Source organism: Saccopteryx leptura, chromosome 5, assembly GCF_036850995.1.
Source record: "Saccopteryx leptura isolate mSacLep1 chromosome 5, mSacLep1_pri_phased_curated, whole genome shotgun sequence".
Taxonomy (NCBI): Eukaryota; Metazoa; Chordata; class Mammalia; order Chiroptera; family Emballonuridae; genus Saccopteryx; species Saccopteryx leptura.
Genome location: NC_089507.1, coordinates 91,220,365 through 91,235,713, shown reverse-complemented (window position 1 = coordinate 91,235,713; position 15,349 = coordinate 91,220,365). Strand labels below are relative to the sequence as shown.

Below are 15,349 nucleotides of genomic sequence, written 5' to 3'. Positions count from 1 at the left end.
CTACCAGCTCTTAACTTGAATCTTTAAGCTGGTGTGGGCAGGACTTTGGGAAGTCTACTAAGGCTCCTTATAATTTCAGTTTAAACAGGCATTATAAGTCATAGTTGAGCGAGACTACCTCAAGTCATTTAGAGGAAGAGAGCAGAGCATCCCAAGTCCTACCGTCCATGATGAACTTTGTGGTATCCAGTCCAACGTAATCGAGAAGCTCAAACGGGCCCATGGGGTACCCCGCTCCCAGCTTCATAGCAGTGTCGATGTCCTCCTTGGATGCGTCACCTGGGGAAAAGAGGCGCCCCGACTTACTACCACCTTCCCACAATTCCCTTGGTCATGCCGTTCATTTCAGAGTTACTAGAGTTTTACATATTTGCACATTCAAAAAATATCCGGAGTCAGGATTTCTCTCTTGGGTAAGGTTTTGTCCCAGAGGTTTACGCCAACTAGGTCACAAGATTTTCAAAGCTATTCCACCAAACTTTCTGTAAGGTGACTTCTGTCCATGAAGAGATAAAGGCACAGTGACCTGAAAATATCAGTTATTTTCTAATGGGTTGGAATTTCCCAACTCTGGAGTAATTTACCAAAATATCAAAGATACAGCAGACTTTTGAATGATAAATGGACTTTAAAAAGAAATAAAAGAGCCTGAACAGGTGGTGGCACAGTGGATAGAGCATCGGACTGGGATGTAGAGGACCCAGGTTCAAGACCCCGAGGTTGCCAGCTTGAGCGTGGGCTCATCTGGTTTGAGCAAAGCTCACCAGCTTGGACCCAAGGTTGCTGGCTGAAGCAAGGGGTTACTCAGTCTGCTGAAGGCCCGCGGTCAAGGCACATATGAGAAAGCAATCAATGAACAACTAAGGTGTCGCAATGTGCAACGAAAAACTAATGATTGATGCTTCTCATCTCTCCGTTCCTGTCTGTCTGTCCCAGTCTATCCCTCACTCTGACTCTCTCTGTGTCTCTGTAAAAAATTTAAAAAAAAAATAAAAAAAAATTAATTAAAAAAAGAACTAAGCTTTATGTTTTATATTTACTTGTATATATATAATATATATATATTTCTTTTCCAGCTTTCTTGGTCTTACAAATAATGAGTACTCCTCTAGAATCACATTCACATAAACCCTATAGTCAGAATAATGTTCAAAGAAAAGCACAAACCTGATTTAGAATTGCTATGCAAGTTTGAAAATGTGTCGAGAAAACTAAGACATGAGCCAATATGTTCTTTCCTTGGAATTTTATCCTTAACATATTGTCCTTGGGCCACAAGAGGTCTTTACAGAGAACAATCTGTCCCCTTTCTCCAAAATCAGGAATGGGACGAGTCTGTAACAACTGGCTATCTAGAATTTTGTTCCAAAGCAAAAAGAAAGGGTCAAGTATACAAAAATGTTAAAATTTTCAGAGAAGATTTCATACCTAAATATTTCAGATATTTGGGCATGAGAAATAGGAACTACTTAAACATCTATAAAGACAATTTTTTAAAAAGCATATTGAGTACGAAAGTAATGCCAAAGGATTTCAAGGCAGTCCAAAGCGATTAAAGTACCAACCAGTTATTTCATAGGTTGACATTATCAGTACTCCACTAATTAGTCAACCAGAGGATCCTGAGAACCATGATCTGAGTTTCAGGTCATAAGAAAGCAAAGAGGGCAAAAATGATCATAGACATTAGCCTTATTAGGAGTCCTAATTCCTTCATTCAACTTGCATTCATATCTGTTATGTACCAGGCTCCTAGACTTGGAATGAGACAAAGAAAAACAAGATGAAGACTCAAGTGTGAGTATTCATGATATCGTGGGAAGACTCAGATGTACAAAACCAAGAGTTTCACTGTGACAAGTGCTGAACATTCACACAGCTGTGTGGGCAAAGATGGAGAGCTTTCTTCACACTATCATGACTTCGCTAAAACCACCACCCAGGCCCAGATCCTAAATGTCCTGAAGAGAATCCCAAGGAAAAGGCCGGCAGGAAGAGCATTCCAGGCAGCAGGAACAGCATGTGCAAAGGCAGGAGTGAGAAAGAACATGGCAGATGAAAAGTACATTTGCTCAAAGGATTTCATTAAACCCCAAGGCTTCTATGGTAACTGAGCCAGAATGCCTACCTAGCACATTCCTCTGGCTCAGCACCTGCTGTTCCCCGGGCCTGATGTGCTCAGACAGCTGACGTCTGTAGGCCTCTGCTCAGAGTACCATGTCCCTCCATGCACATAAACTAGCAACTGTCAGGGCTCTGGGATAGGACTCCTGCCTTCATTTTGACTTTTAAAATTTTTTAAATAATTTCGAGTATTGAATTGAGAGAGAGATCAATTTGTTGTTGCACTTATTTATGCATTTACTGGTTGATGATGCTTGTATGTGTCCTGACCGGGATCGAACCAGCAACCTTGCAGTATCAGGACGATACTCTAACCAACTGAGCTACTGGCCAGGGCCTTGAATTTATCTTTCTCAGAAATTACTGCTCAAAACCGAACATATTTATCCACTGGTTATTTGGTTATTTATTAGGGGCCGTCTCCTCTCATTAGAAATATAGGCTCCCTGGAGACAGAAATCTCATAGCATAATGGTTCCAACTTACCTAAAGCCTTAATCAAATCTATATTCAAGGACAGGTAATGAACCCTAGAGGCAAGACAGCATTCCAGACTTAGAGACTCATCTGACTATTTCAAAACATGAAGACAGCATATCATAAAAATAACGAAAAAAACTAAATAGTTTTACAAAGTCAGCACATTCTAAAAATTATATTCTGAGTAATACAGAGTCACAGAGGCGAAAAGAAGAGAGGGAGAAATAAAATATACTGCACAGCTTGGTGTGCCACGTAGGAGTTAAATGTGTATTGTGTTTTAGACTAATAATTCCTAACCTTCTTTATAGTAAAGCACTTCACTGAGAATCTGATATCCTCTCCAAAGAAAATATGTATACTCTCAAAATTGTGCATCGGCCTTAAGAGGTTCTTGGGACCCTCCTCGCCAGTTCAGAGCCCTTAACTCTGGACACAAGGAAAAGCTTCCTCAGTGAACTCCCAGATCCACGGCAGCCTGGGAACCTGGGAGCTGCCCCAACACTTCTTTTGCTGGCTCATCACCACCACCTACTGGCCATTCTTGGCATTAACAACGACCTGGGTCACAGCAATAAGGACCAAACTTCTGTGCAGCCACCATTCCTTTATTCAGCAACAGCGACCTCAATGCCTGTCCTATACCAGCACTTTGGGGGGTATGAGGATGAAGACCTGGATAGCACCACAGAAAGAGTATAGAAAACAAGACACCTGCCACGTCACAGGGGAAAACGTGACTGCCCATGGGAGAGCCGAGGTGTAAAGACAGCTATGACAACCCAGATTAGGCCCAGCGGGCAGCACTGAAACACGGGCGCGGCCCTCTGAGGAAGGCGGGGCGGGGCATGTGGTGATGAAGGCAGGGGCGGGGCGTGAGGAAAAGGCGGCCTTCTAGCAAGGGGATTGAGGAGCACAGGGGAGCTGGGATGACAGGGAGGAATCAAAAGTGACAAATGAGCAGATGTGACAGGCAAGGCAGGGATGACCCAAAGTGATTTCAGGTTTTAAAGCAGGACTGCAGGTCAACCCGTCACTCATATGGAAACGGGCCACAGGTGTGCACCTCATGCCTCTGTGTTTGAAGACGGGCAGACCCTGGAGGCAGCAGTGAGGACCTGGTAAAAAGCCTCAGGTGTGGCAGGAGTCCAGCTCAGGGTGCGGCCTGCTGGGAGCAAGCCCTGCCCGGGCAGGATGCCCAGCTGCCCTCAGCACATGTGCTGGCTCACCGGCCCCAGAGGGCTGTGAGGAGAGGCAGAGGGACAGCAATGACAGGAGCTGAGGGCAGCATCGGAGGCCTACTAAGCACCTCCCCCACGGGGTCACCTCCCCTTCCAGCTTCACCTCTCAGGCCAGCAGTGACCGTGAGGGGCCGGGAATCTCCGGTTTGACAGGGACCGCTGCTGGTGAGAAGGGACAGGAGACAAGACAATGACTTTCAGCTTACAATCAGACACATGGTACATTCGAAAGTGTATCAAAGTGACAGAATGGTTCAGTGAGACAAACCCCACATGCTAACACATTACATTATAAACAAGCACCACCACCACCACCTGCCTTCAAGGTGGGGCCAAACAGCTCCCGCTTCCTTTGAGGTGTAATTAGGCATATTTGTTGATAGATAAACACAGAAGTGTTGGTTTGATCTCAGAGCAAAAGTGAGGCAAATACTTCCATGAAACACAGAGAAAAGTTTAAATATTTAAAGCAGGTTTTGAGGAAGCAAATGTGCTTTCATCTCTCTGAAGAGCTGGTATAAACGTTTTGTTTCCGAAATGACATTCTCAGGAACGAGCATTTGTGAAGTAATTGAAAACAATTACATTTGCTTTTTATCTAGTCTTATTAAGGCCTATTTGCCTTTGAAGCAGACATGATAGCTACCTTTCCAGAAATGTGGTGGGGAAGGCAGGTGGGAGGACACAGGACATTTTATAACCTGCACCAGGTCCCAAGGCTCATAATTCTATCAACAAGTACTGAAGAAACATTTTAGACCTTTTTTAAGGTTAAAAACAAAACAAAACCATGCCTGACACCACCACCAGTAAGGCCGGACAGGGAGCTGGAAATGGTCCTTGACATTTACCAGTCTTGTTACTGGCTTCCCACCACACAGTCACAATTTTAAAGCCTTAAGGAAAATTGAAGGTTACCTAACCCAGTGATTTTTACATTATTACTATTGTTTTAAGCAATAAACCTTTTAACCAAAAACAGAAATCAAGGATGTGAACCCGGCTGGCTGTGCCACTCTGGCTGGAACTGTAGCGGAGGGTCCCGGAGCCACATGTCAGAGGCCTCACAAGGGACACAAGGGCCCCGGAACACAGGGACAAAGGTCTCAGGGCCCAGGGCGAGGCTGAGTCACACAGCCAGGAGACAGGAGCTCCTCCCTCTCTGCACAGCCCGCCCTCCCTGCAGACCCCGCCCAGGGCACCCAGACCTGCTGTTCGCCCGCCCGGGCTCAGGACAGCTACCTCGTTCATACAGCCGGACTGCTTCCAGGAGGTACGGCACCAGCAGGCGGTTCACAATGAACCCAGGCGTATCCTGTTTTAGGAGACAGAAAAATAAAAGTGAGTACTCAATGAACTTGATCTTTTTGTGAAGTTACCAGACTGTCCCTTCTCACCCTGGATCATGTTACCCACGTTTATGAAGGTATGCATTTTCAAAAGTGGTTTTAAAGTAGCAGCACAACCTTACCTCCACCTTACATGACAATTTTTCCAACAATTACAATACTTAAAATAAAAAACAGATGCCCCCACAACATGGATACTGAAATAAAGGCAGATCAAGGTAGGAGGTCAGCAGAGGAGCACGGCTTTGGGGCAGGCAGATCTGGGCTCAAATGCTAAAAATCTCTGACCCTGCATCATTCTGAAATTCAGTTCCGTCATTTGCAAAAGGGGCACTCAGCTCTGTGTGACAAGTTATAAGGGTGCATCAGAAAACACTTTGCTGTGAGTGCTGCTGCGTTCACATGGTAGCCCCTCAGCTCCTCTCCTCCGCACATTCCTGCCCGGAATTGAGAAGAAGTTGTAACACTCCATCTCAAGCAACCTGCACAGGAGCAGCACTTCTGGGCTCCTCGGAGCCATTCCTGGGCCACTCGAGAGGTTCGCCGGCTTCAGCACACAGTGCGAGGTGGTCAAGCTGAGAACAGGTTCCCAGATAAAGGAGCAGATGCCCAGAGAGACAGGCCACTGGACATTTACACACCCCGAGAGGACCCAGCACCTGGACGACGGCTTCCACTCCCTCCACATGGAAACGCCTCCTCATCTCTCCTGGAGGACTAGTACGGAGTGTGAATTCACCTACTGATCTCTATGGGGAGTCAGGGGGCAGATTAGGGTGGTAATGTTTTGGGTGGTATTTATGTGAAGCTGATCCACTAAGTAAATGGCATCCCCTCTTTTAATGAAAGGCTGTGACCTCCCTGCAGGCAGAAATCCTCGCCCTGGTCTTGGGTTCCATGTCCAACACACACCAGGCAATCCATAAACACTGAACTAAGGATGGTCAGCCCCTGCATTGCTCGTAAGCTAAGCTGACCGCATGTGGTACACACGTGGCAGCAAAGCCACATGGATTGCACCTCCCCTAAAACCATCTCCTACGACCTCCCCAAAACACAGATACACAAAAGAGCTCTACCAGTTTAACCAAGATTATAGTAATGAAACGATGTTGACTTTATAACCAGGGCAAAACACTTTTCAAATTCAAAATGTTTACTATAGAAACTCAAGATAGGATACCTGAGTATGTGTAGCACACCATATACCAGGGGTCCCCAAACTACGGCCCGCGGGCCACATGCGGCCCCCTGAGTCCATTTATCCGGCCCCCGCCGCACTTCCGGAAGGGGCACCTCTTTCATTGGTGGTCAGTGAGAGGAGCATAGTTCCCATTGAATACTGGTCAGTTTGTTGATTTAAATTTACTTGTTCTTTATTTTAAATATTGTATTTGCTCCCATTTTGTTTTTTTACTTTAAAATAAGATTTGTGCAGTGTGCATAGGGATTTGTTCATAGTTTTTTTTATAGTCCGGCCCTCCAACGGTCTGAGGGACAGTGAACTGGCCCCCTGTGTAAAAAGTTTGGGGACCCCTGCCATATACAAAGGTTAAAAGGCAGAGAGCAGCCTGGGAAAATTATTTGTTTCACTTACAATATATAGTTTTTATATAGGAGTTAGTATCATCTACATCAGGGGTCCTCAAACTTTTTACACAGGGGGCCAGTTCACTGTCCCTCAGACCGTTAGAGGGCTGGACTATAAAAAAAAACTATGAGCAAATCCCTATGCACACTGCACATATCTTATTTTAAAGTAAAAAACAAAAAAACAAAACAGGAACAAATACAATATTTAAAATAAAGAACAAGTAAATTTAAATCAACAAACTGACCAGTATTTCAATGGGAACTATGCTCCTCTCACTGACCACCAATGAAAGAGGTGCCCCTTCCAGAAGTGCAGTGGGGGCCGGATAAATGGCCTCAGGGGGCCGCATGCGGCCCACGGGCCGTAGTTTGGGGACCCCTGATCTACATCAACAGCTTGGCAAGAAGAGTGCTAAAACTCACAAAATATTTAAACACGCTGCTAATCAAAGAAATATTCATTGAAACAAAATAGCATTTTGTCAATAAGATTATTGGGAAATTGTTTTTCCCCATTAAAAAAGTGCTGTTGAGGATGCTGAGACAGATACTCTCTAAGAGGGGAATGTAAAGAGACATCATCCTTGAATAAAGCTATTTAATTTTATGTAATTGTATACTTTACATTGTTCATAATCTTTTATTATTTTATTATATATACTGTACTTACTATGTTCCTAGTATTGCTCTAAGTACATTACAAATATTCACTTACTCCTCATATTAACCCTGGGAGACAAGCAATAGTATTACCACTTTGTAAAGTAGAGGTAAGCACAGAGGTAAGCAACTGATACACAGAGGTAAGCAACTTGCCCAAGGTTACACAGCTAATTAGAGCCAGAGCCAAGATTTGAACCCAGTCATGCAGGCTCCAGAGTTCACGGCCTTAACCTTTTCACACCATGACCAGGCTCTCCCTGTGAAGTCTCACGGTGAAAACAGACATATTGCAGGCACATTAATGCTATTTTTCCATATCAGGTGTTGGTAATTACCACTACAATCCTAAAGTCCAAATCCAGAGTCTAGCCTGTTTGTTTGGTTTTTGTTTTTTTGGGTTTTTTGAGAGAGAGAGAGGCAGGGAGAGAGAGACTGGAACATTGAGCTGCTCCTGTATGTGTCCTGACAGGGAATCGAACTGGCAACCTCTGTGCTTCAGGATGATGCTCCAACAAGTTATCCAGCCAGGACTTTTTTTCAAATTGATTTTTAGAGAGACAGAGGAAGGGAGAGAGAGGGGAGGGGGAAGGGAAGCATTCATTTGTTTTTCCATTCTGACACGCATTCACTGGTTGCTTCCGGTGTATGCCCAGACTGGGAGCAAACCTGCAACCTTGCTGTTCCAGGACAACGCTCTTAGCTGACTGAGCTAACAGGCCAGGGCACAGCCTGCTTTTTAACCCTTTGGGTAGTGAGTTTTTTTCACGCTCGCTAACCCCGCCCCCCCGGGCTTTTTTTTAAATGAAATTAGTTCCAGATACAGTTTTATTAACTTAAAATCATGTTTGTTTAATAACCAATTTATGAAAACAAGACCATATATTTGCCTTTTTTTAATGTTGCCTTACACGTTTTTAAAATAAAAATTTTTTGTTACAATCGTACTCTGGATGGTCAGAGGGCACAAGGACGTACAGGAACATGCCTACCGCTCAAAGGGTTAAGTACAGTTTACTTAGCACACAGCCACACCCATCTGGGCATGCGCTGTCTATGCTGCTTTCCTATACCACGCAGGCCCGCGCACTAGAGCTGCGGCGGAAGCCATGCGCCCGCACATTCACTGCTGGCCCCCCACACGAAGGCGTGCAGACCCTGTGCTATGTGGTTGCATGACGTTGTTGGGAGGCATTACCAGGAGCCTGAATAACTGACGCAAAAAACCTCCCAGAAAGTGTTCTGCATGATATAACAAAGGCAATTTTATGCGACCAAAGACTCCCATCCCTGGTCTGCCGTGGGGTACCCACGGAAGCACAGAGCCCGGCTCCCCATGAGTTAGGGGCGACAGTGCGGAGGATGATCACTGTCGCGCGTCCGCACCGCCACTCTCATGGCTCGCCTCCGATTGCTGCGCACTGATCTTCTCTCTAATGCATTACTACTCTCCGCCACTAACACAGCACAAACCCGTAAGAGAGTGCAATCATAACACCTGTTATTAATGTGATTTAAAAAGACAACAACATCTAGACGTTTAAAACCACAAAATTAAATAAACAAAAAATGTGTGTTAAAAAAGGAGACTGTGTAAGAACACCACCCTCCTGGACGGGCGGGGCACAGAGGGGCCGGCTCACTGGTCTGCTCTCTGGCTAGTGGGCTCCACATCGATAGATGACTTACTCAGATGATCCATAAACAACGAGTCTTCATGGGTTAGTACAATTTTGTGAGTTCAGGCTTGAGAATTTTTTGGAAAGCAAAAGTATGCTATGAAAAAAACCACAATGATATAAAAGATTACAATCAAAAAAGCAGGTAAGATATTGATAAAAAATTATAATGGCATTTTGTGACACAACTGCCCCTTTAGAAAAACTGCCAAGTCATGCAGAAGTGTAGTCCCTAAATTCAGGGGGAGCTAAACAAATGGAGAGATGGGAGGGTAATCAAAGCGAAGCAGTGAGAGCAAGCGGTGATCTCGCAGCAAATGACTGGGCATCTTAAAAAGGGAAAAGGCCGAGGCATACCCTCCATCCCACCACACTTCTCACCGAAACGAAATGCAAACTATAACACAACACAACATTCCACTTTTGTAGCGCGGGCTGCTCCTCTTCCTTCACCCCCTAACCATGTGTGGTGCTCTGCCGACGGGGAAGCCCTAGTATCTGGGACACACATGACCGTCAGGCTGTGCCCCACACACAGGGTGGGTTCTGGCTCCCGAGGCCCAGCAAAGTTAAAGCTGATGAGATAACAAATCCACTCATGGAAACACAACTGCTCATCCACAGTCACTTGGGCCCCATTCGGCTCTCAGACGGTCCATGGCGGCCCTGGGCTCCCTTGCGGGTGAGCCAGAAGGGAGACACAGCTTCTCCTCACAGCCTGTGGACAGGCTGCAGTTCGTGCGCCCACGTCTGGCATCGTCGCACTCCACAGGGACTTGGCCGGAGTGACTCGGGCGTCCAGGAAAATCACCCCCTTCCCAAGCTACTTAGACTCTACCTTGCAAGAAACAGGATGTTTCCCCAGGGTTTTGCTGAAGTCCATCAGAGATTCAAATGTCTTCTGGCTGGTCATTGGTGTTTTAATAACCTGGAAATGCAAAGCAGAGAAGAACTGTGACCAAGAGTCAGCAAACAATTTTATCAGAACAGTTCAAAAACCACTGACCAAAAGCATCCACACAGGCAGCAAGAAGAGTTTTGTTTCAGAATAGAAGAAAGGATCTCAAGCCAGAACCAAAATGTTTACAAAAATGCCCACTTTAAGAACTGAAGTACTACAGAATACACAAAAATCAAGGCTTAAAATATAACTGTGTGTGAGCATGTAGGACAATTTTACAGGCTTCGTCGCCGAGACAGACCTGGCCCCAAATCCCAACTGCACCACTTATTGGCCCTGTGACTCTGGGCATATTCGGTGAAATTGAAATCACTCTACCTATCTCTAAGAGTTGAGGTAAGAACATAATTAGATGAGGAGGTAAAGCATTCTGTGCAGCCCTGACAGGATGAAGGTGTGAATGCTGGCTTTTGCTGGTATCTTCCTTGTTACTGTTCACTACTTCAGGGGGGTAACTACAAGTCCACTAAGGACAATGACTGCCCACCTTCTCAGGAGAGAGAAGGAGCCCAGAATACTGAGTGATCTGGCCAAGTCACAGGTGTCTTGACAACTGAGATGAGTGTCACCCCATTAACCCACCCTCTTGCACAGACGCCGCGGAGCCCAAAGGCTCCCTCTATTTCAGAACAGGCGCATCATGGAAGAAGGCTTCCATTTCCAGCAAACGGGTGCACGGCTAGGGCTGGTCGCCCGCCGGGCATCTCAGGAATACGCCCACACCCTCCAGCCTTCAACGAGGTGTAGTGCAAGGGCCCAGCAGCACCTACCAGAGATGGCACCAAGCACCATGCCTGGCAGTCAGCCCTCAGGAAACATTTAGGAAATTTACTTTTCAGGAATTAGATTTTGGCAAATGGAGAAAGATCCAGGCAAATTTATACTTTAAATGTATATAGATATACATTATTTATTTATTTTTCTTGAGTGAGTCGAGGGGAGAGGGGGACAGGGGAAAAGAGAGAGGCATCAACTCATTGTTCCACTTAGTTGTGTCCCCACTGATTGCTTCTCATGTGTGCCCTGACTAGGGCTCAAACTAGTGACCTTGGGGTTGAGCCAGCGCCCTTGGGATCATGCTGGCACCCTCAGGGCTAAGCCCTGACTGGAGCTTGAACCGGCGACCTCAGCACTCCAGGATGACTCTCTATCCACTGCACCACCAGCCAGGGCACTATATATGTATATAATTTAAATGCCAGTTAAGGAATTTCAATGAGAGTCAAAGCAAACAGACTTTGTTTCTATGTCAGACCCTTTCCAGGATCTCAGGTAAGCCGACCAGTCCTCTGTGCCTCACCCCTCCTAGGAAATGGGATAATGACATCAGGACCCGCCGTCCCTGCTGTAAGAGCACTGCGTGACTTAATGAGCTGGTGTCTGTGCAAGGGAAGTGCTATTACATACATGGAGAGTCAGCGTCTTTCATGTCTCAGTGTGACCGCAGCGTGGGGTGCGGCGGTATGTTATGACACTAAGGGAAGTAAGTGAGTGGAAACAGGAAAAACGCACCATGAAGATGGGGATGAGGACTGGGAAGAATCCGGCCAGATACTGCTCTGCAGGCATCACAAATCAACCAGCAGTCAGGGGCTGTTCCAAATGGAGGTGCCAAAGGTCTCCACCGGAACTATACAGACTGAGCTAGGGCTCAGGCTGCCCATTACAAAGTTTTAAAAATAATTTTTTATTGAATAGTTTAAACAAGCAATGGTAAATGTTTTTATCATTCACTCAACAAACAGCAACATGCTACAGATAATCAGCTTATAACTCCAACAGAGTCTAAAAAGATACATATTTCTGAGTAAAAGAGAAAAGCCACTCAGACTAGACACATATGTGGGTGGTAAAGTTAAAGAATGTGCACTGAATAGAGAAAAGCACTTTTAGAAAACATCTGGGCCGTAGTCAGTTGACTCAGTGGTAGAGTGCCGGCCTGGCGTGTGGAAGTCCTAGGTTTGACTCCCGGTCAGAGCACACAGGAGAAGCGACCATCTGCTTCTCCACCCTTCTCCGTCTCCCCTTCTCTCTCTCTCTCTCTCTCCCCTTCCCCTCCCACAGCATGGCTCAACTGGTTCGAGCAAAGTTGGCCCCAGGCACTGATGATGGCTCCATGGCCTCACTTTGGGCGCTAAAATAGCTCAGTTGCCAAGCAACAGGGCAATGGCCCCAGGTGGGCAGAGCATCACCCCTTAGTGGGCTTGCCGAGTAGATCCTGGTTGGCATGCATGTGGGAGTCTGTCTTTCTGCCTCCTTGCCTCTCACTTAATAAAAGAGAGCGAGAGAGAGAACATCTAGAAAATGCTAACCTGTGTTAATAAGCATTAGCTGTTAACAACCAATGTCCAAATTTCCAAAGACACAGATGGACATTACTAGATAAATGCAGTCAAAAACAATATTCTCGAGAGTCTGAAGTAAATCTATAAAACGTATTTTTATTTCCAAAACACAAATGTACATGATTTTGTAATTAAAGAAAAGTAACTAGTGCCTAAGCACTGAACTGTTAAAAATTCAATTTCACTTCTTTCGTTCTTTTCTGCATAGAAGAGAGTAAGTGAGGTTTTCTCTATTCCCTGCACCACTGCCCCTCTTCGATCTTCAACTTCTTCAAAAAACACCCTCAGGGCTTGGCCTGTGGTGGCGCAGTGGGGAAAGTGCTGACCTGCAACCCTGAGGACTCCAGTTACAAACACTGGCCTTGCCCGGTCCAGGCACATAGGCCAGCCAGTCAATGAACAACTGAAGTGAAGCAACTACGAGTTGATATTTCTCGTCCCTCACCCCTCTTCTCTCTTTAAAATCAATAAATAAAATCTTTTTGAAAATTTATTTTTATTTTTTGAGAGAGGCAGGGAAAGAGAGAGAACAGAAATATCGAGCTGCTCCTGAATGTGCCTGACCGGGGAACTGAACCCAGCAACTCTCTGCTCTGGGACGCTTAATTTTTATTGTTTTTTAAAAAATTTTTTTAGAGAGGCAGAGAAAGGAAGGGAAACAGACAGGAGGGGGGAAGGGAAGCATTTGTTGTTCCACTCAGTTGTATATTTTTTGGTTGCTTCCCATGTGTGCCCTGACTGGGGATCAAACACACAACCTTGTTGTTTTGGGATGACACTCAACCTACTGAGCTAACTGGCCCGGGCCAATAAATACAATTTTTCCTCCTTTTTTTCCAACTGAGAGGAGGAGAGATAGACCGACCCCCACATTCACCCCAACCTGGACCCACCTGGCAACCCCCCTGTCTGGGGCTGATGCTCTGCCCATCTGGGGCCATGCTCACAACCAAGCTATTTTAAGCACCTGAGAAAGAGGCTCCACAGAGCCATCCTCAGTGCCCAGGGCAGATGAGCTTAAATCAATCAAGCCTTGGCTGCAGGAAGGGAAAAGAGAGAGAGAGAATGGGGAAGAAGAGGAATGAAGAAACAGATGGGTGCTTCTCCTGTGTGCCCTGACTGGGAATCAAACCTGGGACATCCACACACCAAGCCAACACTCTATCTACTGAGCCAACCGGGCAGGGCAAAATCTTAAAAAAAAAAAAAAAAGCATTAGAGAATGGGGTAAATTGGAAGAAGCTGAGGAGGAATGTTGGCAGAACAGATAGATTCCTAGTGCAAGATGGGTCAGAGTTATGACTTGACAGAAAACTATAGGAAAATGCAGTCATCATTAACCTAGAAGCTAATGCTCATACGGGCCTGGGATACGGGGCAGGGATGAGGGGCTGAAGGAAGCAAAGGGCCTGGAGGAGAAGGCAGCCGTGGAGAAAACAGATCCAGAAACAGGGAGGCCCACAGGGCCAAGGAGGTCTGCCTGGCTCCACGTCCCCCACACTTCGCATGGCAATAAATCCTCAACCTCACAACAAATGCTACTTTAATAGCGGCTGCTCCTCAGACCCTGTAATTAGTCGCCTGTAAAAGGCAAGTTGCCACATTTCAGGTGCAAATTGACTACTGTGACTCCAACTCCCTCGTCCCCAAGTCTCCAAGCAAGTAGAAATAGCCCATCCAAAAAGGCAGGGTAGTCCTCCCTGGCCACTCCCTTCTACCTGCTGATTTGTGGTCAGGAGGTTCCAGGCTATTAGAAGCTCCTTAAATAGCTCTGATCACAACACCCAAGAGATATGCTTCATCTGGGGACAATACTGAGGCCCTAGTAAAATGGGGCCGAATTCGCCCCAGGAACGGTGGACAAGGAGGTTTAGTGGCTCTTGTGTAAAACCAGGCCTGGAATAAGAGCTCCATTTACGGCCTGGAGCAAACTGACCTCAACGAGACTAGGTGAACCTATGTGGCTCTCCCTGAGTCCCATCAAGCCAGTGGTCTTAGTGCTGATGCCTCTCTCTGCACTGCCCATCAGCTATGGCACAAATAAATGACATTCCGCAGACTTAACAGCCCTATTGGACATCTGGGTCAGAACACAGGGCTGAGAAGGAAGAGAGCACAGGGACCTGCCTTTGCTCTGAAAGGAGAGACTGCAGCCATAGAAAACAGCACAAGGACAACCTCCCTTCCCCCATTAAAATCCATCCGATGCAATCCCAGGACACAGGGTCCGTGCGTATCAGAGAGGCAGGACCGAGAGCGGGCAGAGCAGGCAAACTCATACACACAGGCAGCCACTGACCTCCACCAGCTTCATCATGGGCACCGGATTGAAGAAATGGAGCCCAGCGAATCGGTCTTGTCTGGTGGTGGCATTGGCTATGCTTGTGATCTGCAGAGAGGAGGTGTTGCTGGCAAAGATTGTATGTCTGTGGAGAGAGATGGTGGAACGTTACAGTGAGTCCCATCTTTGGAAACAGTCAGGACTATCTGGATGTGACGCACAAGGTAGGCAGCTCTGCTCACTGCCCAGGTCTGTTGTCGTGACACCCAGAGGAAGTCAGAAGAAAGACCCTTCTTCACAAAAGCTGAAGTCAAGTGACCTGATTCATTTAATTATTTAATTTTTAAAAAAGGGTTATTTTATTGATTTTAAAGAGAGAGGAAGGGACAGGGAGAGAGAAGAACTGCAGTCTGTATCTGTGTGTGCCCCGACCAGGGATCAAACTGGCCGCCTCTGCGCTTCGGGACGATGCTCTAACCAACTGAGCTCTCCGGCCAGGGCTGCTTCATTTCATTTTAAAGTTTTATATTAAGTAATTTAAAAGTTACTTGTTCCAAAGGTATATTTAATCTTTGCCAATCTTTCTTTAATTTTAGGGAGCAAGATTTCTCCTCTCTATCTGTGTTATTTAATTGT

The 15,349-nt window shown here is 46.1% G+C and overlaps 1 protein-coding gene across 1 annotated transcript in view; it reads right to left on the bottom strand.

Moving 5' to 3' along the window:
- The window catches only part of HADH (hydroxyacyl-CoA dehydrogenase), a 56,960-nt gene that overhangs the window by 1,637 nt on the left and 39,974 nt on the right, over positions 1-15,349 (bottom strand). Inside the window, exons 4-7 of the mRNA XM_066385272.1 lie at positions 14,732-14,858; positions 9,965-10,054; positions 5,088-5,160; positions 163-279 (exon numbers count right to left, since the gene is read on the bottom strand). Of these exons, the coding sequence (XP_066241369.1) occupies positions 163-279; positions 5,088-5,160; positions 9,965-10,054; positions 14,732-14,858 (407 nt within the window). The remainder of the gene's footprint in view (positions 1-162; positions 280-5,087; positions 5,161-9,964; positions 10,055-14,731; positions 14,859-15,349) is intronic.